At 51.1% G+C, this 23,691-nt stretch overlaps 2 protein-coding genes across 3 annotated transcripts in view; one reads left to right on the top strand and one right to left on the bottom strand.

Moving 5' to 3' along the window:
* Nucleotides 1-15,610, top strand: part of LRIG1 (leucine rich repeats and immunoglobulin like domains 1) — a 109,287-nt gene extending 93,677 nt beyond the window's left edge. The window contains exons 12-19 of the mRNA XM_059390125.1: nucleotides 1,998-2,161; nucleotides 9,013-9,333; nucleotides 10,523-10,804; nucleotides 11,258-11,677; nucleotides 12,030-12,155; nucleotides 12,754-12,900; nucleotides 13,514-13,798; nucleotides 13,896-15,610. Of these exons, the coding sequence (XP_059246108.1) occupies nucleotides 1,998-2,161; nucleotides 9,013-9,333; nucleotides 10,523-10,804; nucleotides 11,258-11,677; nucleotides 12,030-12,155; nucleotides 12,754-12,900; nucleotides 13,514-13,798; nucleotides 13,896-14,155 (2,005 nt within the window). The 3' untranslated portion in view covers nucleotides 14,156-15,610. The remainder of the gene's footprint in view (nucleotides 1-1,997; nucleotides 2,162-9,012; nucleotides 9,334-10,522; nucleotides 10,805-11,257; nucleotides 11,678-12,029; nucleotides 12,156-12,753; nucleotides 12,901-13,513; nucleotides 13,799-13,895) is intronic.
* Nucleotides 15,611-16,387: 777 nt separating this feature from the next.
* Nucleotides 16,388-23,691, bottom strand: part of SLC25A26 (solute carrier family 25 member 26) — a 123,507-nt gene continuing 116,203 nt past the window's right edge. For both annotated transcript variants that reach the window (XM_059390126.1, XM_059390127.1), the window contains 3 exons: nucleotides 21,871-21,935; nucleotides 20,826-20,899; nucleotides 16,388-16,730 (listed from right to left, as the gene is read on the bottom strand). In XM_059390126.1, coding sequence (XP_059246109.1) covers nucleotides 16,613-16,730; nucleotides 20,826-20,899; nucleotides 21,871-21,935 — 257 coding nt within the window. In that variant the 3' untranslated portion in view covers nucleotides 16,388-16,612. The remainder of the gene's footprint in view (nucleotides 16,731-20,825; nucleotides 20,900-21,870; nucleotides 21,936-23,691) is intronic.

Raw genomic sequence — 23,691 nt, 5'->3', positions numbered from 1 at the left:
GGTCTTGCCGGTCCTGATTCACCCTTCAGGAAAGTCTTCTTTCTTCCCGGAGGACCCTCTCTGTGCCGAGGTGTTGTCTCCTCTGTTGAGGTGGGCTTCACTGGAGAAGGCAGGAAATCCGGAAGCAGGCTAGGCGGGTGCTAGGTGGCGTGAGGCATAACTCTTCCCACACACATTTCTGATTGGCAGTAAGTGTCAGGTTTGCTTTTCTCACTTTGTTCCTGTGGCTCACATGAAATCCGTCCCTGCTGTCCACCCAAGTACATCAGGCCTCACCGCAGCAGCCCCGTGTCTTCCTCTAGACTTCACTCAGGCTTTCTGACAGCAGGAGAGCTCCTCTCTGTGCGTCACGGACGCAGCGTTTTTGGTGTGTGGTGACAGCCTCTCCGGCCACCACCCACAGCCCCCCTGCAGCAGCTGCCGGTGTCCTGGGCGGGAGTCAGCCACTTCCTCAGTCGTGGCCGTGGGGGCCCTCCTGCCACTGGACTAGCTCCGCAGGTTGATACCTCGAAGAGCAGAGCCACCTGCCCATCAGATACAAATGCACAAATCTTTAAAGTAAATAAATAAATAAATAAATAAATAAATAAATAAATAAAATCCAATGCTGATTTAAAGGTCAGATGTGGGCAGACACCCCAGTTAGAATGGCTTTGAGGTCAGTTGTATCAGTCTTTGAAAAAGCACCTTCTAAAAGTATTTTAATACGAGATAGTTAATCTGGGAATCACGAGGAACAGGACCAAAGAGTAGATTTTCCTGAATTTAGCTAGCAGTGGGTTCTCTGGCTTGCATGTCACTCTTCCCTACTGTTTACTAATTTGACAGTTCTCTCCTTAGAAAGCCCGTGTGAAATAGAGGAAAACCAGAAGGTGGCCCATTTGATGTCGTGGTTGACATGTGGGGAAAATGGTGTGTGGAGGAGCTTACTGCTCTCATAGTGGCCCACGTGATGCTTGTGGGCTTTCTCAGTATACTTGTGCCCCCTCTTGTCACCGTGTACTAGAGGCAGCTGATGACAGGAGGGCCCATGTGTTTTCTCCCTCGGCCCTGTGGGGTGTGGGCTGGCCTCCATCACTGAGCCCACGGCCTTGAGGTCTTCCAGGAACAGGGCAGCTAGACTCTTCGGTTGACTTATCTTCAAGTGACTCCTCAGGAAGGAATGTCCGCTGAGATGGTGATTCCGATTTCTGCTTGAAAAACTTATCCTCAGTTGCTGAGAAATGAAAAAGAAAATATTCTCTGTTTTGGTTGGAGCCTCACAAAACCAAAATTGTGCATTCTCATGCTCCCTGGGCAGTGGCAATTAACTAACAAGCACTGTTTAGGGAGCGGAGTCCAGTTCTGCCAGCCTCCTGGGTCACGCTGGTGCAGAGACAAAGACACAAACAAGAGGGAACCACGCTGGTGAGGCTTACGGTTTGGAAGTTAGAAAACAGGCAGCCGTGCCAAATAAAAAATCAACAGCAATGTAGAGAAAGAACACTTCTCGGAACTTGTTTCAGATTTAGATCAAAGTCTCAGACCGGGTTTGGAAGCTCCCATGGCTTATCAGGAGAGTGGGAAAAAGCAGGGGGGACGGGGTTCCTCGTCTCTGTCGGATGGTCAGAGGCTAGAAGAGGTTAGATGGTGCCTGTGGGGTCACTCGAAAGCAGTGAGTACCCGTCTCTGCGCACACGTGCACTTGGGGTTGTGCTAGCCATGGGGTCAGTAAGGCCCACAGCGTCCGCATCACCCGGGGGCTTGTTAGAAAGGACAGATCTCGGCTTCTACCCCAACGTCCTGAGCCTGACCTGCATTTTGTGAAAATCTCCAGGTAGATGGGATGTCCTGCTCTAGGTCACTGGAGAAGAACGGAGAAAAATCTTTTCCCTTCCTAGATTGCTGGTGTTAACAGCGGAAGCTGACCAGAGGTGACAGAGGGGAAGAATCTGTCCACCAATGGGTGTCCCTGTCTTGAGGTCACACCTCCGACACCCCTTTTGTTTCTCTTTCAGCCACATCAGCAGTGACAGCTTCTTGTGTGACTGCCAGCTCCAGTGGCTGCCCGCGTGGCTAGTGGCCAGGATGCTGCAGGCCTTGGTGACAGCCACCTGTGCCCACCCAGAAGCGCTGAAGGGCCGGAGCATCTTCTCCGTGCCACCGGAGACTTTCGTGTGCGGTAAGACGGGCCTTTGTGACTTTTTTCTCATGAGGGGCCAGGAGGCCAAGGAGGAACCCCTCCGTATGGGAGTGACTCCTGTGATCAGAGGAAACCCCGGTTCCTGCTTACCAGTCAGCCATTGGGTGCAACCGATTTCCCACGGAAACCACACATAGTATTTGCTGCAGGGACGCCTCATTCTGTGGTCCTGGGAGGACGTGCCTTTAATCAGAAGGGACAGAAGGGAGCCTGTCCTGCCTCAGTTACAAGTCAGAATAATCAGTTATTGGAGGAAAGTTGTGTTGTCTGAAGACGGCTCTGGTGCCCAGGTTTAGCTGTGAATTTACTCAGTGTAGGAGGCTGGGGTTTTAATGTGTGTTTCTTTCCAGCCCCAGGAATGAAAGGTTAAACACAGGAAGAACAAGTCTCATGAGAACAGTTACTGTAGTAAAAATAATTCCTTGTTGTTGACTTGCACTCTGGCTGTTTCTCCAAACCACTGAAGTCTGCCCTTGTAACCTTATACTCTTTCTTCCTTCTGATTGTTGGAACATGGGTCTCGCCATCTTTTCTTGACCAAGGGTGCTCGGAGTCCCGTGTTTGGTTGCACAGAGCATAGAGAGGCTGGCCGCCTGGAGACAGGGCTCCTGGTCTCTAAGCAGGAGCGAGGGTGGATTCCGAGGCAAGATGGGAGCTCGGGAGCTGGCGTGAGTCCCTCCTGCCTTTTGTCCTCCTGTCTGCCCCCTGCCTTGGGTGTGATGATCCCAACCGGGAGCCACCCTAGCAGTGTGGGGACCCCCGCGGTCCACTTCACCCTACTTCTTGGGCAGAGCACCAGCCAGTGTGCCTGCTGCAGTCCGAACACAGGTGCCCCCCTTCCACGCCTCCGCCCGCCACCACCATCACCAACCGCTTCTGAAAGTGGGCTTACCCTTCCTCGTGCTGGTCCAGTCCAGCAAGCATCCCTGAGAGAACACGGAGTGCGGGACAGGCCTCCAGAATGAGCTTTCCTCCGGGCTCAGTGTGCGGCATGTCTGTGCAGAATGTGAAAGTGCATCCAGCTCCCATTCCCAGGGACAGAGCGTGCAGTCCGCTGTTCACCAGGGACCTGGGCCTTGACCATTCAGTTGTTAATCAGCCTTTCTGAAATGGAGCTTTCTGCGCCTTCCTCCCTTTCCCTGTCCCAGGGCATGGTCTTCCCCTTTGGATGAGCCCCTGTGGGACGTGGGCCCTGCTGCGCCCAGCCTCCGGCCTATGGCCCTGGCGTGTTCAGGGTGTTCTGAGGTGCAGCAGCTCTCTGTGCCACACTGTAGCTCAGGCTCGTGAGTCTTCCCCTTCTTTATAAAATGGAAAAACCAACCGCTTCCCACCCATGAGCATTGCATCAGAAAGTCAGCAAGTGTTGGTGAGGATGGTGAGATGTCCGAACCCTCCTGCACTGCAGGTGGGAATGGAAACCGGCGCGGCCCCTTTGGAACACAGTTTGGGAGTGTCCCCGACAATTAAACATAGGACAACCTCCTAGTTATGTACACAGGAAAAACAAATATATTTACATAAAACCTGGACACAAATGCTCGTGGCAGCATTCTTCGTAATAGCCAGAGAGTAGAGAGAATCCAGACGCTCATCACTGGGACAGATGAAACAGCACGGCCATGCTCTAGAATGTTACGGGGCCATGGAAAGGGATCGTTCGTACCACAGATGAACCTTGAAATATTTGAAGTGAAGGAAGCCGGTTGCAAAAGACCAAACCCTTGGATTCCATCTACATGACAAGTCCAGAAGGAGTGAATGTCATGACCAGAATAGGTCCCCCTTTAGGGGCCGCTGCAGGGGTGGTAGAGAGGTCGGTGATGACTGGTGGCTTAGGGAGGAGGGAGAAGGGATGATGGTTGGAAGGTAGGGAGTTTCTCTTGGAGGGCAAGAAAGTGTTGTTGTATTTACCATGAAGATTATTGTGTCATGATTCTGTAAGTCACTGTGTCAGGTCAGCAATCAGTTGTCTTCAGAATACTGAAGAGTTGTGTAACCCCACTACCATCTACCTGATCATTCTCATCACCTGTAAGGGAAACTGTGTTCACAGCAGTCACACCCTCTGCGCCTCTGTCCCCAGGCCCTGGCAGCCATGACTCTACATTGTATTTCTAGGATTTATCTGTTCTGGATGTTTCATATAAATGGATTCCTATAATATATGGTCTTTAGTGACTAGCTTTTATAACAGCGTAATTTTTTTACTATATATCAGTACTTTTTTTGGAAGAGAGAGAGACCGCGAGCAAGTCATGAGTCCAGGCGGGGGAGGGGCAGAGGCAGAAGAGGGGAGAGAATCTGAAGCAGGCTCCATGCCCAGCACGGAGCCCAACACAGGGCTCGATCTCATGACCCTGAGACCATAACCGGAGCCGAAATCAAGAGTTTTACTTCTTCCTTTCCAATCTTGATAGCTTTTATTTTTTCTTGCTTGATGGCCCTGGGTAGAGCTTCCAGTGCAGTGCTGAACAGAAGTGGTGAGGGCAGACATCTTTGTCTCTCTTGAGGCAGGGAGAAGCATTCAGTCTTTCACCATGAGATGTGGTGGTGTGCGTTTTTCATAGATGGCCTTTTTTTGGTTGAGGAATGCCCTTCAATTTGTAATTTGTTGAGTATTTTTATTGTAAGGGGTGTTGGATATTGTCAAATATTTTTTCCACATTTGCTGAGGTGATTAATGGGATTTTTTCCCTTTACTGATATGGTGTATTACATTGATTTTTGGACATTAAACCAAACTTGCATTCCTGGGATAAATCCAGCTTCATCACAGTCTATAATCCTTTCTGTATGTTGTAGGATTTTTTTTTTTTTGCCAGTATTTTTATATTGTTGAAGATTTTTGCATCTGTACTCATAAAGGTCTATAGTTTTGTTTTTGTCTAATTTTATCATCTGGGGATACTTGACTCATACAGTGGAGTCTAAAAATGTTCACTTCTCACCTGTCTTTTTGGAAGATTAGGTGATGGATTAGTGGTAATTACTCTTTAATTTTGGGTAAAATTTACCCAAAATTTGAGTAGTAGTCATTTGAGTCTGGACTTTTCTTTGTGGGAAGTTTTAAAATTATTTATTCTGTTTCTTTACTTGTTACTGTCAATTCAGATTTTGATTTTTCTTGAGTCAGTGTTGGTAGTGTATTTTTCTGAGTTTGTACGTGTATGACGTTTTCTCATTTGTTGGCACACAGAGGAGTCATAGTATTCTCGCTGATGTCTGTAGGCTTAGTTGTAATGTGCCTTGTTTTTTTTCCCTAATTTTAGTGTTTGAAGTCTTCTCCCCACTTCTCCACTGTACAAATCTATAGTTTCTTCAATTTTGTTAGTATTTTCAAAGAATTAACATTTGTTCTCATTGATTCTTCCCCCTTCTATTTTTCTCTTATTTATTTCTGTTCTAATCACTATTTCCTTCTCTTTGGTTTGGATATAGCCTTGTTTTTCTGATTTCTTAAAAATGATAATGTTACTAATTTGAGATCTTTCTTAATGTAGGCATTTACAGCTCTAAATCTGCCTGGAAGCACTGTTAGGCTGCAGCATTTAAGTTTTGGTATTTGTTTTCACTTTCATTCATTTCAAAATACTTTCTAATTTCTCTTACGATTTCTTCTTTTACTTAAGAAGTATCGTGTAGTTTCCAAAAATTAGACTCTCAGTATTCCTTGATACTGATTTTTTACTTCATTTTATTGCCATTAAAGACACTTTGTATGATTTCTGTCTTTTTTAAATGTATTGAGATTTGTTTGTAGCCTTATATATGGTTTCTGTTGGAGAACGTTCCATGTGCAACTGAAGATGTTTATTCTGCTGCTGTAGGGTGGAATGTTCTGTAGATATCTGCCTGATAGGTCTGCTTGGCTTATCGAGTCATTCAGGTTTTCTCTTGCCTTGCCGGTCTTCTGCCTCATGGTTTTATCCGATCATTGAATGTGGAGTATTGAGTTCTACAAACTACTGTTGCGTGTATGTTTCATGTTTAGGTCTTGGGATGGACTGTTTTATATTATAAAAAATGACTCTTTGTCCCTAGTAACCATTTCTGTCCTAAAGGCTATTTTATCTGATATTGGTGTAGACACTGTAGCTTTCTTTTTGGCAACTATTTCCCTATTTGTGACCTTGACTCAAAAGTGTATCTCTCAACAAGAAAGCATGTAGCTGGGTCATGGGTTTTTTTAATCCATTTTGGAATCTTGCATTTTGACAAGAGGGTTTAACTGATTGGTTTAATGTAACTACTGATAAGATAATTCACTCCGTGCTATTTGCTTCCTGGGCATCTTTTTGTTGTTGTTGTTCCTGTGTTTGTTTCTTCATTACTGAGTAGTTTCATATTAGGTATCTTCTGATATACCATTTTAATTCCCTTCTGTTTATCTTAGTATTTTTTGAGTTATTTTCTTAACGACTGTGTAAGGACTATAATTAACATCTTAAAACAATCTACTTCAGATTAAAAATAAAATTAACTTCAGTAGTATGCAAAATTTTGCTCCTACTAAGCTCCATTTGTGGAGACCCTCCTTTGTGGTGTGGTTATCATATAAATTACATCTTTATTTATCACAGGCCTGTCAACACAGTTTTGTGATTATTGCTGTATAGTTGCCTTTTACATCAGATAAAAGAGCATTACAAAAATATGCTGTACTTGCATACTTATATATGTAGTTACTTTCATGCTGCTTATTTCTTTGTGTGGATTTTGGTTACTATGTGTCCTTTCATTTTAGCCTGAAGGATTCCCTTTAGTATTTCTCGTAGGGTAGGTCTGGTAGCAGCGAATGCTGTCAGGTTTTTTGTTTTTAAATATGAGAGTGATTTAGTTTCTTCTTCACTTTTGAAGGACGGTGTTGCTGGATACAGATTTCATAGCTGACCAGTCTCTTTCAGTGTTTTGAAAATACCTCCTTCCTCACCTCCATGGTTTCTGATGAGAAATCAGCTGTTCACGTCACCGAGGATCCCTTCTGTGTTGGGTTGCAGCTCTCCTGTTCAAGATTCTTTGGCTTCTGACAGTTTGACTATTAAGTTTCTGGGTGGGGATCTTTGACTTTATATTTTTTGGGTTTGTTGAACTTCTTGGATGGGTAGGTCCCTGTTTTTCACCAAATTTGGGACGTTTGGGGTCATTATTTCTACAAATACTGTTTCTGTCTCCTTCTTCTTGGACTCGCATTATTTGTATGCTGTGATGCTTTGATGTCCCACAGGTCTCTGGGACTGTTCTCAGCTAACTCCACGGCTTTCTGTTTCTTAGACTGGATAGTTTCGATTTCACCAGCCCTTCTGCCTGCTCAGTGGGGCTACTGAGACCTTCTAGTGAATTTTTAATTTCAGTTATTATACTTTTAAACTCCCAAAGTTATATTTGGTTTACTTCTACAATTTTTAGTTCTTTATTGGTGGTGTGTGTTTGCTGGGAAAGTGTTCTGACACTTTTCCTTTCATTTTCTTTGACATGATTTCTTTTAGTTTTTTGAAGATATTTTATAAAGCCAATGTAAAGTTTTTATTTAGGTCCAAGATCTAGGCTTCCTCACGAACAGCTTCCATTGACTGCTCCTCCCCACCCATTTCTTTGTATGTTTTATAGTTTATTGGAAACTGAGCCTTTAAAGTCATGTGGCAACTCCAGAGATCAGCTTCTCCTTCCGTCTTGCTCCTGGTTTGCTGTCGTTCTGTTTATTATTACGATTTGTTGAGTGACTTTCCTGGACAAAGACTGTAATCTCTACATGTGGCCACTGAAGTGCCCCCTGGTTTGCTGATGACTGGACAGAGACTCCTTCAGTCACCTCAGAAGGTCTCCTGTCCTTTGCCCAGCATCTCTGGTGTGCTGAGGACATGTGGCCACTTCTGTTGGCACTGATTTGTAATCACAGGTGGGAAGTGAGGCTCCTCCCAGGGCTTTCTTGGGCAAGGCAGATAGCCCTGTGCCTGCACGTGGCCTTCTAGGGCTTTAGGAGCATGTGGGACCTTTTCATTGACTGCTTTCTTTTCCTTTTTGGTTTCTGGGCCAGCCTCCTGTGGGCTCCAGTGGATACTGCCTCACCTCTAGGGGCTGCTCATTTCTGTCATGTGTCCTAGGACCAGGGCTTCCTTGCTGAGCCCACCACATCAGGTCAAATAATGCCAAAGGATGGGGTCCGTGTAGGGCCTCCACAGCCATTCTGCCCCTCTCGGTGGTCACTAGGCTGCCAGGTTTTAAGGCTACCACAAAGCTGGGCAGAGAGGCATGGAACTTAAGCTGAATTAGATGCCACAAAGCTCATGTTCCTTCTTGAGATTCAAGCATTTTCTTGAGTCAACCTTCCATGAGTTTGTTACAGCCTTTGCTTGTTATAGCCTTCCAGAATTCTGAAAAAGTTGATTACAACCACTTTGCCAGTATTATTGTGGCTTTAATGGAGGTACAGATTTTTGGAAGAGTTTGTCTCGCGTTCTGGAAGTGCTTCTCACTCCCCGCCTCTTGGCGGGAAGTTGGTGGGTAAGGTCTGTGCATTCCCGACTGACGGTTCCTCCCTGTCTGTGAGTGTGTTTTGTAAGATGAGCAAGTGAAGCAAATTCTCCTGGAAACTCTTGAAATGCCTGCTTTGGTGCAGGAGCACTGGCGGATGGGTTTGTAGTCCAGAGGTGTGGTCACAGAGGTGATCCCTGCTCAGGGGTTTCTCATCAGAGAAGGCCAGAGATCCCCTGTTCGATTCGCTCACAGTGTCTGGTGGAGCTGAGGACGAGCAGATACCCTGCAAGATGCCGTCCCTCTGTGTCCGGAGAGCCTGGGCGGGAGGCTCTTCAGTGTGGCTCTCCTCTCCGCAGATGACTTACCGAAGCCCCAGATCATCACCCAGCCAGAGCCCACCATGGCCGTCGTGGGCAAGGACATCCGGTTCACGTGCTCAGCGGCCAGCAGCAGCAGCTCCCCCATGACATTTGCCTGGAAGAAGGACAACGAGGTCTTGGCCAACGCTGACATGGAGAACTTCGCCCATGTACGCGCGCAGGACGGGAAGGTGATGGAGTACACCACCATCCTGCACCTGCGCCGTGTCACCTTTGGGCACGAGGGCCGCTACCAGTGCGTCATCACCAACCACTTCGGCTCCACGTACTCGCACAAGGCCAGGCTCGTCGTGAACGGTAAGGCACCTCTCTTCACGTGGGCGCGAGTCCTCTAACGCCGCGCGTGGCTCTCCATGACCGTGTCAGAAGGATGCGGCCCCGAGACGCATGAGCCTCATGGGACACTGGCGTCATGGCTGTCACTGGTGTCATTGGTGCCGGGGGCCCCAGAGCAAGTTCTGGAGGTTGAAGGGTTGTTATCAGCGATTTACCTATTTCTAGTGACTTTTTAAAATCCAGTTATTATGTTAAATGCAATGATGGGCCCAAGCCTCATATTTTTATCCATTTATTATTCTCCACAAACCATGATTCCAGCGTCCAGATTCCCAGCATACCCGACTGTGGGGAAACTCCTGCCCTCTGAGTTTTGGAGCCTCTTCAGGCGGCTTTTCTCAGGGCTGCCAGCCGTCACCATTTAGGGCGGAAGAGGAGCCGACAGCTAGAGCGGTTGAGCGGCCCCCCACCGTAACCTGGTTTTTAAGCCTTCAGTTATTAAGTGCTAGAACCGGGGTCCCGAAGCCCTTAAAGGCCACCGGAAAACCCATTCTCTACCCCACACGTGGCCTGTGGTCTTGGCTTATTCTGATGGAGTCGTCTGTATCAGAAGCTCCGTGACCTGTGAGACTTGTTGCCGAAGCCCGATGGGAACCAGTGGTACCAGCAGTGGTACCCTGGTGGGTGCTGGCCGCTGGCTCGGGGAGCGTAGCAGAAGGAAGCTGGCTGACCGCCCCAGCTGGCGAGCGTCCAGTGATGGGGCCTGACACCGCCTCTCTGCCTCTGTTTCCCCAAGAGGGAGGGGCCCTCCCGTTGCCCTGCCCAGGGCAAGGGCATGTCCTCCTTCCCCCTGTCTTTATGTCCTGTTGGAGCAGATCCCTGTGTCTCCCGGGCTCTGTTCTGGTGGTTAACGAAGGCAGGCAGGCATCCGTGCGTATTTATGGGCTGTTCCCCATGGACAGATGGCCATGGGAGGGGGCACTAGGCAGCCTTGGGTTCACAAGAGCGAGCCATGGACGGGAGAGGCTGGCTATTTGGGGGAGCCAACTGCTCCTCTCCCAGGCGGTGGGAGCAGGTCAAGGCAGATGCCGGCACAGACGGCGGGGAGGGGACAGACACCCACCAAGCAGGGGGGCTCTTCGCCAGAGGACTGTCCCAGCTTTTGGTCTAGCTCTTCCTTCCCGCAAGCCTGATGGTCTGTATTTTGCAGTGCTGCCATCCTTCACCAAAATACCGCATGATATTGCCATCCGGACTGGCACCACGGCCCGCCTCGAGTGTGCCGCCAGCGGCCACCCTAACCCACAGATCGCTTGGCAGAAGGACGGAGGCACGGACTTCCCCGCCGCACGTGAACGACGCATGCACGTCATGCCCGACGACGACGTGTTTTTCATCACGAATGTGAAGCTGGAGGACATGGGCGTGTACAGCTGCACTGCCCAGAACTCGGCCGGCATCGTTTCCGCCAACGCCACCCTGACAGTCTTCGGTCCGAGCACTCACACCCTGAGTCTAGGAGGCCATGCATGCGTGGAGGGGGCAAGGGGTCACCCCTTCTGGGCACCTGGTTGTGGCCAAGTGGGCTGTGCTGCTTACCTTTGCGTAAAATGTTCAAGAAAATGTTAGAAAGCAGCACAACAAGTGGTTCTTTTTTTAAGGAAATATTTTCTGTAGGGCTTTCATGGAACATTCTGACTGCCCTTTGACTTGGGTTGGACGGGGGCTGGGTGGGTGGGGTCTCCGGCTGGAGAGACACACAAGCCAGGCACAGGACAGGTGGGGGAGAGAAGGGGCTTCTCTGTGGCTCAGGAGTTCCTCCTCCTCGTTCCCCAGAACGGTCAGGATATGGTCAGTTTCAGGTCTCCCAAAAAGCTCTGATCCAAGATCTGTTCAGAAGGCAGGGCAGACCCCCAGAATAACCATCTCCTCTGACTTACTGCAGAAACCCCATCGTTGGTGGTGCCCCTGGAAGACCGTGTGGTGTCCACAGGAGAAACGGTGGCGCTCCAGTGCAAAGCGACCGGGAACCCTACGCCCCGCATCACCTGGTTAAAGGGGGGCCGCCCCGTGAGCCTCACCGAGCGGCACCACTTCACGCCCGGCAACCAGCTGCTCATTGTTCAGAACGTGGTGGTGGAGGACGCGGGCCAGTACACGTGCGAGATCTCCAACACCCTGGGCACGGAGCGCGCGCACAGCCAGCTGAGCGTCGTGCCCGCCCCCGGCTGCAGGAGGGACGGCGGCACCGTGGGCATCTTCACCATCGCTGTGGTGTGCAGCATCGTCCTGACGTCGCTGGTCTGGGTGTGCATCATCTACCAGACCCGGAAGAAGAGCGAGGAGTACAGTGTCACCAACACAGGTCAGCCACTGCTGGCGAGGAGGCAGGGTGCCTCGGGCCTGTGCACGGCGGCCGCGTGCTGGCTTGTCACTGCAGTGACCTCCTGGGGTCATGCCTCTGCTTTGCTGGCTCCCTCACCATCCCTGTGTGCTCGCTCACACTCTCTCGGACTCAGACCTCCAACGGCTGTGTCTTTTACACCCAGGTGGAAAGTGAGGCAGAGCTGGGCCCCCCGGACCATCTCTCTGCACTGCTTGGGTGGCTGCCGTTGGGAGAAGCTTGTGTCTGGGCCTGATCGCACATGGGTGTTCTCACGTCTTGTTCCCACGGAGGACGGGGACACCTGCTATCTGACTGTCCTGTCTCCTTGCAGATGAAACCATCGTGCCACCGGATGTTCCAAGCTACCTCTCGTCTCAGGGAACTCTTTCTGACCGGCAGGAAACTGTGACTAGGACTGAGGGTGGCCATCAGGCCAACGGGCACATCGAGAGCAACGGTAAGGCCTCGGAGCCCGATGCGACCCTGTCCTCAGGAGCCCCCCCGCCCCTGCCCAGGGCAGATGCATGGTCTCATGCTGAGTGCATCTGACATTGAAGGCTGGCAGACTCGAGCCTTCTGTTGGGGTTTTTTGGCCCTACCCTGTGCATGTTGTTAAAAAATCCAGCTCCAGAAAGTTGATCTGTTGGGCTCAGCATCTCCTGGTCAGGATAAGGTAGGATTGAATAAGCTGCAAAGGACATTACAGGCCCTGAAACCAGTCCATTTGTTGAGTAAGGGCTGGGCCCAGGCCTGCTCTGTGGTCCATCTCTGCTACCAGAAAGCTCTCCCAGGGTGAGCTACCGCTACAGGGGAGATTGCGTGCTTATGGGGGGCACGTCTGTCCTCACAGGCACCGCTCCCCGGCACAGCCTGAACACTCTGAAAGGCCTGCCTGCGGGGGTGGCTTGTGTTACCAATGCTCCTGCTGGTCAGCAGGCACCCACCTTAAAGACCATTGTCAAGAGGACTGTTCCAGTAGTTCCTGCTGCTTGTTCTCATCAAGCTTCCTCTGACCAGCTGAGCCCATCGTTTCTAACTGTGGGAATCTACTGCAGGTACTTGTCCAAGGGACGCCAGCCTCTTCTCAGAGGCGGACACTCACGGCATCATGTGCAGGCAGCCGAAGCTGTGCGTGGGCTCGAACAAGGAGCCCTGGACCGTGATGGAGAAAGCGCCGCAGAGGCCAGGGCCACAGAAGACGGGTAAGAGCTGCTCTCTCCTCGGCAAGAGTTATCCGTTCTCAAAATCAAAATTCAGGTAGACCTGTTCATGAAATGAAAGCAAGAGATGTGTTATGGGTCTAGGTCTGTCTCAGAATCTGGTATTAGGTGTATGAACAGAAAGCTGGGGCCTGGCTCTCCTGATTCCGAGGTAGCAGGTCTCTTACATCAATCTGTGGGGTGGTAAGCCTGGCCTTGAACTTTCCAGATTTGTAAAGGAAAAGGCCAACCTGAAGCACCTTTTCACCAGGCCTATTTTTGAGGCTGTATTTCTAATTACTCTGAAGACTCCTGACAGCACATGGTGTGTCATGTGGTGGGAATTTTTTTCTGTGATGGAAGAGTAGGACCACTTTCTCTCATGAAGCAATTCCTCTGAACTGTTGAGACACGGAGGGCACATTCTTCCTTAATGGCTTGGTATCTACCCAGTCCTCCTCCTGTAACCATGCCTGGGAGAGAGGGGAGGTTTGAGAGAGTTGGTCGAAGCAGGGCTGTGGCCTCCCAGCCTCCCTGTGCAGCCAGCTCCCTCTTCTTGGCGGGGATGCACAGCTCCGGGGCGGTGGCTGTGATCCTTCTCTGCTCGGTCCTGCAGAGCACAGCAGCCCGGTGGCCTGCGGGGACGGCAACACTGGTGTGGACGGTTACTCCAAGGAGCAAGCTTTCTGTCCTCCGCCTGTGACCAGAGAGAGTACCCAGCCAGGCACACTCAGTAGCCAGGAGTCCAGTCAGACACACCGAGAACATTCTCTGCCACCTCTAACCAGTGGGACTGCTGACGGGTCCCGCGCCGACTGCAGGGGGTCCCTCTACCCCAGTAACCACGACAGAATGCCGACGTCCTTGAAGAAAAAGCCACTGGCGCCTCCAGATGGGAAAGGTAGACGTTCACGGCCTTCCAGGGTGGCACCCGCAGTGGGGCGGGGGCGGGGAAGAGGCCAGCCTGGAGCTCTGACGCGCCCCTTCCTTTCTCACAGGGGCCTCTCCGTGGACTTTGGCAAGGTTGTGTGAGCCGGACTCGAGAGACCTCCAGCCTCCCTCGACATTAACTCCAGGTAGTCCCGAGCTCTCCGAAGCCACCTCGGGCTTTCCTGACGTCCCCAGTGAAAGCCAGCACTTGCTTCTTTCCAACGGACACCTCCCCCAGGTGTGCGACGCCAGCCCTGAGTCCCCAGTGCTGACAGGACAGCCTCCAGGGAAACGGGGCGTGCCCCTGCTCTTTCCCCCCAAGATCTAGGCTTGGTCTACCTCAGCTCTTGTGTCCGTCTCTACAGGAAGGAGAGGTAGTAGGAGAGGCTGTAAGGAAGCTTGAGTTCAAGCGTCACTGATGTGTACAGAGTTTTTAAACTTCCAAGTGGAGTGTCCGTGGTTTAAAGGACTTGGAGCTGAAGCCCAGAACCGCAAGAGGCTGTTGTGTACAAAAGCAGAAAAGTATTTGATACCCTTGTACATAAGAGTTTTCAGAGATTTCCTATATATTATATATCTTTTGCAGAGGCTATTTTAATCTTTAGTGCATGGTTAACAGAAAAAAAAAAAAACCGTACAATTTTGACAATATTATTTTTCGTATCAGGTTGCTGTTTAATTTTGGAATGGGGGGCGGGGAGGAGTTCTGGTGCCTTAATGCATGGATGGAATTTGTAGAAGCTAAAAACATTTGCTCCCAGGAGTTTCTGGAGGGCGGGGCGGAAGGGAAGTCCTGGGGTTTGCCTTGCACTTCCCAGGACAGCCCCCCAGGATGCGGCGCAGCCCGGGCCCTCCTTCGGGTGCACGGGCTTCCACGTCCCATCATCACTCACGTGGGGGTGCTCCCGCAGCTCGCCTCCCTGCGGCGTCCTGAGATGCCCGTGTCGCCCTGGACCTCTGCCCTCCAGGCTTTTGTAAGTTGGAGTTCCTTGCCAAGCAGAAGGGGGGGGGGGTTGTTGATCCACCGCAAGCCTTCGTTCCAAACAACGAAGCACTGCCTGCCTGCCTGCCCTGAGAAAAGCAGATGTGGTCGTCGGTCTCACTCGATTGTCCTTTGAGGCTTATTTTACTAAGATAGAGGCTGCTGGTGTTGGTACCTGTGGATTTTTCAATAGTGATGTTTTAGTTCAGCCAATAGAGTTCACGTGACATTGACCGTGGGGGAGAAAAAGGGTCGAGTCCCTCCTTTTCAGGGCTAGCTTCTCTCTGCTGAGGATCCGGAGCATGTCTGTCCACTTCCTTCCCTCACACAGACAGACCCGGGCTGGGGCTGTAACAAGTCAAGGCCCCTGGCCAGGGTGTATTTGCACTTTCGAGACCTGTAGCTAACCATCTTGTAAGTGCCAATGTGTATTTCAGGAAAAATTACATTGAAACAAGGTCCTTAAAATATCTCAGAAAGCAAGTTCCTTTAGCCCAAAAGCTGAAGGTACAGACTGACAAAATGGTTGGTAAAATTTTACTCTCCAGTGTCATCACTGTTCTAAAAGGTAAGCACATTTAGAATTGTGTTCTCAACAGTCAGCTGATTGTTACTTCCACAAAATATGTGAATTTGCTGCTTCTGAGAGGCAATGTGAAAGAGGAAGTATTACTTTTATGTACAAAGTTATTTATTTATAGAAATTTTGGTACAATGTACATTGAAAAACATGTAAAATACTGAAGTGTCTAACAAACAGCATTGAAGTGTCTAAAATAAAGGTTCATTTATAAATGTTAATTGTGTGGCTGGGGGCATTCTTCTACCCACCGTTTCTCCCCCTTCCCTTCCAGAAACTCCCTTAAAATAAAATGCAGTTACGCTGCCTTTGATTATGTTGTCCCAAAAAGGGGAAAATTTCTTCTCAGCAAAGCAAAATCCTATACTTCTTTGCTGCAGGGAAGATACACCGCCCCTAGATTCCTGAGATTTCTGTCTGAATTTTTCTTCCACCTGGAGCGTATTAGTCAAGCTCTGCAACAGTGACCTCCACATTTCGTTTCCAGTACTGCACAACAACCCTTCCCGACGGGCACGAAGAGCCGCGCTCACTCTCCCAGCCAGCCCCGGCCCCTCCTTTGGGTCTCACATGGAGGAGCGTGGAGTGGGGCTCAGGTCCTCAGTGGGCCCACCGCGCCCTCCTGCGCCGAAGCCAGCCAGTCCCACTGAGGCCCTGAGCAGCAACTGCTTGCTTTCTCGCACACACCATGTGGGCTGCCAGACGCTTCTCTGTAAGATAATACAATCGTGTTTTTTAGGGGAAATCTGGGGGTAATTAAGAGCAGCAGCACGACTGCCCATAAGGCCTGCCTGCACCTGCAGGTCACTGTTTCTCAACAAAGCAAGCTTCCCCAGGGGGAGACACCCAGCCCCGGGCCCCACTTTCCCTCTGAGTCCCCTTCCTTCCTGCTCCCGGTCCAGCCCCACCATCTCTGCCTCCCGCGCTCTGTCCGCTAGTGGGGGGCAGGAAGTGGGAGATCGGCTACAGATCAAATGAAGGCTCCAAGCAGCCTGGACTCAGCATCAACACATGGCTTTATTCGGGGGACTGAGGACAGGGTTGAGAGTACCGCTGTGGCCTGCGTTCCCTGTGAGCGTGCCAGCCAGACGACAGCGGGGAAGACATTCTCAAGGTCCCCAAGGTCCCCGTCTTCACACATTGGAGCCTGGGGCGGAGGACCACACGGCTGCTCCCATGGCACCCTTTTTCTTGAGAGCCGAGCAGGCGGCACCGTCCCTGCTTCAGGGCCTCTCTCTGCCAACTTCCAACAGCAAGCTGCGGGTTTGCTCATAAGCACCAAGAAAGATGAAACCTCCCAGACTGATGGCTGCCATTCGAGGGAAGACACCTGCAAATAATCTGGGGAAGGAAAAAGGCAGGAGGAAAGATTCCTTTTAAATCTGTGTGTGTAAAAAAGGTTAAATTCCAACACCCACAGCCTGCTCCGCTCAGCACACTGCGCTCATTAAGCCCCGCACAGCACTTAGAGCACGTGCTCTTTCCTCCCAGAACAGCACTAAATTACATTCCCAAGTAGACCTGTTGAAGTTTGGGCCCAGCTGTTTGTTGGCTAACATGGCTAAATACCAAACAGCTTACTTGTGAGCCTTGCAATTAAGTCCAGTAATTAGTCAAGAAAGACTAACTCTGTCCCCATAACAGGACTGCTGAAAACGTCCAGACCGCTTCTGTCTGTGGGAGACGGTAAGGCAGTCCAGGGTCTGACTCGGGGGCACGCATGGCCGCGGCCGCCCCCCACCCACCGCCGCCCCCGGCCAAGAAGGGAAGGTAGGCTCTGGAGCCGGAGCAGCTTTTCCCCGACAGCTCTGCCGCTCCTCCCAGGACTTGGTTGCATTTTGTCCTTCGAGGCCCACAAATGTGATGCCACAACAGGAAAGTGAATCTCCATGCATTCCCTGTTTGTCTTCTCCCCTGAGGAAGGACCAGAAAGGCCAACAGTCTGGGGACAGCACCTCCTCGAAGGTTCAGGCCCCACGCACCCCACAAGGCCGGTCGGAGGAGCGACTTCAGAAGAATCAAAGGCAAAGAAAACAGTGTTACTGGGGACGCAGACCGGAGGTTCCCTCGAAAAGCCAACCTGTGGCTGTGCACAGGTGTCTGTTCAGAGATGGTCCTCGAGGCACTGCCGGTACCAGCGCGACCGCACAGAACCACCTCGTGGGCAGCCCATGGCGGCCGAGACACACACCTGCGCGGTGGGTTCTGCCACAACTCCCCGAGCTGTACCTGTGAGCATGGCAAGGTGGTAAGCATCTATTCCAACACCTCAACCTTCTCTGGAGGGCAAGACTAGAAACATTCCCTGCCTTTCTAGGATAACTGAGCCTTTTTACCAAGAGTATTCTATAAAGCAGTAAAAACCAGGACCAGTGGGTTAGCAGTGAGGACACTTTGGACCCAGTCTAGGGAAGAAAAGTGAAAATGGCCAGGTTATGTGAAAAGGACATAACCTCTAAGACAGAGGAGAAACAGCACAGTAAGCTCAACAGGGACTGGCCAAGGAAGCGGACAGAAGGGACCACCACCCCCCCCCCCCCCCCCCCCCCCCCCCGGCCCCTCATTTCTGCATGGCTGCTGGGATAGGTCAGGCACCTCCCCTGTGAGTAGCACTCAGCACTTCTGAGGAAGACAGACTTAGCATTAGGGGGCCCTTTTGTTAGGGAAGTAGGGATTTAAAACATTAAAATACTTCAGATAAGATGAGAACCTCTTGTTCTTGTCCAGAGGTAACCATGAAAGCTATACAAGGAGAAAAGTTGTTTAGCTCGGCGCCATGCACCCTGTTTTTTGCGGGAGGTGGCAGGTGAGGACAGAGACTCACCCATTACCGCTCAGAGGCCCCTGGGACCTTCCGGCCTGACACACAGCTGACCCTTCTTGGCCCTGCCTGCACAGAGAAGGGTGCCAGGAGGGAGGTCAACGGAAGACCACCTGTGCCATGAAAGCCAGCCTCCCGCCCTCCCTCCCAAGCAGACATTTCTGAAACCTGGGCCTTGGTTCAGCTTTTGCTGCCGATAAACTCCGCCGCTCCTGGCACAGGGCAGATGGAAGCAGTTTACGGTTTCACTAGATGACAATTGGATCTATTAACGTAATTACAGCCTTACTGCGGAGTCGTTTGTGCAGAGGGAGGCCGGAGCAGAGGGGGCTGTGCTCTCCGGACCGCGGAGCACGCGAGGGAACAAATGAACAAACGAGGGGCCCGGGGCCCGGCGGGGGTGCGCACAGGCCCCGTGGTCCCTCCATGAAGGGCATGGTCAAGGAACACACAAAGCCAGCTGAGGAACAGGACGAGGAGGAAAGCGCAATGCAGGAGGCGCAGGCTTCCCCATCTGCTTCCGGCTGCTGGGCTGGAAGGGCATGTGGTGGTTCTGTTTTGGGGAAACCAGTTGGTCTGAGAGCACATATTCCAAGGAGGTGCCAGAACGTGGTCTTCCCCCACGAGAACCAACATGCAGAGACCGCAGGGTCCCCACTCGCCCCCGAGAGGCCAGCGCCGTTTTCCTGCAGGGTGGGAAGTTGCAAGTGCGAGGCCACAGAACACTCCAGAGACGCACAAGGGGGCTCCAAGGCGGCGGAAGGGCCTGTGGGGGCTGTGTGGGAACCAGACAGGAGGCAGGCCGGGGTGCCCAGGAACGGTTTTACAACAGCGGCCCATGTTTGCAGGGACTGTTTTGTTTTATTTTGTTTGCGTTGAGTTACAATTCTGTTGTCAAATTATTTGGTGTCTCTTATCCCCCTGTTAGTAGGAAGCTAGTGAAAACTAGCATTTCTCAATGACCAGTGTGGCCGCTTGGATGCTCTGCTGAGGACCACACTGTGCATACTCGGGACAGCCCAGACTCGAGATGATAAGCCAAATTCCCAGTCACCTTTTCAGGGCTGACAGTGCAGACACAGGAGCTCTGGGCATGTTTAGGTCGCCTGTCCTCTGCCTCTAACTCTGGTGTCGCCCAGTCACACGACACCAAGCACACAGCACAGTGGGGATGGGGAGGGTTTGGTCTCGATCTTGTCCTCACAGGAATTCCTCCTCCACAAGCTCTCGGAGGCCAGGCCCATCCTGCTGTACCCGCATCTGGCCGTCATCTCAAGCAAGGCTGAGGCACTGCAGCCCACACCGACCCCACAGAGCTAAGAGTGGCGGTCTGACCGGCGGTTGCCATAAAACCTACTAGGAGCCACAATGAAACAAAGAGGGCCGTAAAATTCAGCATTGTAACTTCTCATCTAAAAAGGCTACTACACGCAACATCTCTGTGCGGCTCAAAACTATCTGAAACACCGAGAATCTTTTACCTGCTACTAAAAAGTGGCTTTAGAGCCTCTTTCTCTCACACCATTTCATTGTTCAAGGTGAAATTTGTGTCAAAACCAGTGTGTCTGAGGCACAAGCAAGCAGACTCTCACGCAGTGTTGACTCTAAGTGGCCCAGGGACCCCGCTCTGCCACTCCCTGCCTCGCTCCTGCTCAAGCGCTCCTTCCTGTTACACCCACTTCTTGTCTTGAAATCCTTAAGCCCGTCATCAGCCGGCATCAGCCCATCAGAGCTGGACCCACTTTTCAATCAATCTACCAGCTGGAAATTCCGGAGAATGAGGCCATTCTCACCTGGGTCCTCACCAAGAGGCCTCAAGTCCCCCTGCTATCGAGTGGCCGAAAGAAAGACCCGTCAAATGCACACAGCCCACCAGTCAGTCATCGCCACAGCCCCGGGGACAGGTGGTGGCACTGCCTCGCACAGCTGTCCCCGCCAGCCACCACCCTGCCACGACACTACCCTCAATCGCCCCCCTCCAGGAGGCGACCACAGCTCTGCTCTCCCAGGAGAACGCCTGCTAGGTCATTCCGAAGCACACACTGTTGTGTCACGACCCATCCAGACCCCAACACGGAGACGTGTACAGATGGTAAAAGCAATGTGAAAGCACGTTTGGCCAAGGAGGCATTTTCGGACACGGTGTTTGGAGTCTGGGGCACAGAGCACAGTAGAGAGCGGGCTGGAGCGAGGCGCCACACACAGGGGTGTGGCGAAAGTAACTGCTGCTGATCATAGTGAGAAGCCTCCCCAACAAGTGCTCTCCTCCAAACGTCACCCTCGCTCGCTTGCATTCCTGCATTCCATAACTGGAATCCTGTTTGCTCAGAGCTGCTGCCCGGAACGTGATGGGGGGGGCGATGGTGGGCAGGCACATGGGTGTCCTCCAACATCCAGACGGACAAGGCTGGTGATCACGTGGCTAGACGCTGCATCAACTTGGCCATGCACTAGCACCTCACACAGGCAATATCAATATGTTGGTGCAATGTAAATAAAGAGACCCAACCAGGACGACTGGAAGAAAGGAAAGGGTTTCATCTCGTTCAGGCTAAAGGCAGGAAGAGCCCGTGGAGAGGCGGAAAGGGGGTTTTCACCTTCCTGCATGTGCTTACCCTGACAGCCCATGCGTCCGCCAGACCCCGTGCAGTGCAGACAGTACGTTCCCACTAGCGGTGCTGGAACCAGCCTGTGTGACAGACAACAGACGAAGCCATTACCTTATGAAATTCCCCAGCTCATCCTCAGGGGGCAGCTCCCAACCGCCCTCTGCTCAGACAGTCTGAAACAGAGTGGGAGCTTCTCAGGAATCAGGACTCCTGGATCACACCAGACCAGAAGCCCTTCTACTCCCACCCACAGGTGAGCCCTGACGGACAGGAAGCTGCTCTCCTAGGTTCTCGCATCAAACTCGACGCAGAGCTCGCCTAGGTAATTCACCAGCTGCTGTCTCACGGGACAAAGACTGAAAGCAGAGTGACCGTGTGGAGAACAGGCACTGATCAGTCTATACGGTCCCAACTTGCCGAAGTAGCTAATCGACATGTTTAATAAAGAGCACGACGTTCCATTTAAAACAGGAGCGATTCCCTCGGGTTTGGCCCTGTCCACCCACAGAATCCCGCACTCACTGTCCCGCTTTTCCCTAAGGCTAGGACGTTTTCTTGTCTATGGTTGTGCCCCAGATGTTATGCACATGGCATTCCGTGACATCTTGGTCTAGCTTTTTCCGTAACAACTTTTCTTTTTAATGAAAAATGTTTTTAAACTGTGACAACTGTCCTGATGGACCCAGTGAAGGCCAAACGTGGTGTGAGTTCAGTGCCTCTAGCCCACCCGCTGCACAGTAGGAAGCACGGCAACTCTCTGAGCCTCCTGTCTGTCGGCCGTGAACACAGAGCAACCTGGAGCATGGCCTCACGGCCGAGGCCCTGCAGCAGCCCTGCCGGCTTACGCGACGCCAGTGAGCATGATTTCGGGAAGGCGGGGTGCCACGCGGATGCCGCTCACGGGGACGACGGCAGCACCCCTCACCAACGGCCGTGTCCGGCTGGCCGCAGCAGGCTCACACCGCAGTCACGGGCTCGCGATACACATGAGCCCTGTGGGGAGCACGGACAAGCTGTGTCCGTGTGATCTAAGTGTTAGATTTACACTTACCTTAGCCAACATGATTCTTGTTTTTGCCACATCCAGAGGCGTGGTGACCGCAGCTGCAAATCCACCTGCACACAGAAGAAGACCCGACATGTAAAGGAGGGATTGTTTACCGTATTACACAGTCTTTTATTTTCTCATTCCTCCTAAGTCTGCTGAGATCACTCCCTTATCATTACATCCACTGGCCTGACTCAAGGAGAGGGCGGGCGCACATGTGCGAAACCCACACGCCCTGTGGCTCTCACAGTGATGGTGAAAGAGATGACAGGATAATGCTTTACACACTCAAGTGGGGGAAAAGGCCCCATAATTCATCTTGCTCTTTTGTGGAGCAACAGGCCTGTGTGTGTGCACGTGGCTGTGCGTCTGTGTTCAGACACACACTGTCCGTAGGAGAGGCTCACTGCTCCCGGAGACTCTCAGAGGCCCGTGGCTTCCAGGGACACTGTTTTTGACCCAGACTCCAAAATGCTGCTCTTTTTTCTGCTCTGAGATAAAATGGGCACACAGAAATATGCATACTGCTGCAGGGACTTTCAGTATTAACAGCTAAATTCTTTTAAAAGGGCAAAGTTTTCTGTCTTTGCAGGCTTCAGAGAATAGGCCAGGCCGAGTAATGACATTTCTAGGCCCCCCTCTGCATCCTGATTCCACAGGCACTTTGCCCACAGCTTCCTTCCCACCTTCTCTTCCACCGAATACCATGACTGCCAAACTGATATTTAGAAAATCCACACATTGTAATATCCATACCTATGGACAGAGGAATTTGAGGACCTTTTTTTTTTTTTTTTTTTTTTTTTTTTTAAAATAGAAACCACAGTATATGTTGTCAACATTTTATTTAGTGTGATACAAAGATGTATTTTAAACCCCAAGAGGCCCTGAGGAGATAGAAATAATAAACCCAAAAGGGCTTTCTCAAGACTCGGCTTCTGTGAGCTGGGCTGCAGTTTCACAGGGGGCTGAACACAACACTTGTACGAAGGATGCTCCAGAAATAGCACGTCTCCCCCTGAAGTTTGTGGTGTGTGAAGGTCATCTGCTCTCTGCCAACTACCTTTCTAAACGTGTTGCTGAAATAAGATCCTCACGCTGAACTCTGGCAGCAGGCAAGAGTGACTTTTGAAAGATGTACCCATTTAGCGCTTTTATGTCCCATTTCTGGTGACTCACAAAGGACACACCCCTTAGGGCTACAGATTATCAATTACATGAGCGCCCTTTCCTTTAGCCACTTTTGTCCTAAGAAAATGTGAAACATTTTCCTCCAGATTCAAAAGCTGCCTGAAATTTAGGTACTTACTCAACTTTAGGCAATGAATCTGTACTATCCCACCCCAAATCTGATAGTGTTCAGCTTTGTGTCCTTCACTAGCTGCAAGGATTTGCAGGGCCCAGCCAGAAGAACTCTGGAAGAGTCAGAAAGATCAAGCCTTAAATCCCATACTTAAATACAGTACTTATTCTCTAGGTAAAGCACCCTACGAGACACGTACTTCTGTAACTGCTACCCCATGCAACCGGTGGGGGAAACTGAGCCTCAGTGAGGTTACAGAACTCACAGACGGTTTTAGCGCAGAGCTGAGACGTGAACTTCCCTGACTCCAGACCATTAGCACATGGTCATTGAGGCCTCAGGTTTTTTCATCTGTAAAAAGCAGGTAAAAGTATGACACAGGCACTAAGTAAGTCTGTGCCAAGTGTCTGGGCTCTTTCCTGCAAGAGATAAAGTGTGATTTTCCTTCATGGCTCTAGCCCAGTGCACAAAGCAGACACTCAAAAATGCTTGCCAGGAACCCAGGACAAGCACCTGTAGTT

Source organism: Mustela nigripes, chromosome 2 (genome assembly GCF_022355385.1).
Source record: "Mustela nigripes isolate SB6536 chromosome 2, MUSNIG.SB6536, whole genome shotgun sequence".
In the NCBI taxonomy this organism is placed as follows: domain Eukaryota; kingdom Metazoa; phylum Chordata; class Mammalia; order Carnivora; family Mustelidae; genus Mustela; species Mustela nigripes.
Note: the sequence above shows the minus strand (reverse complement) of the source record. Positions and strands in the feature narration are given on the sequence as shown.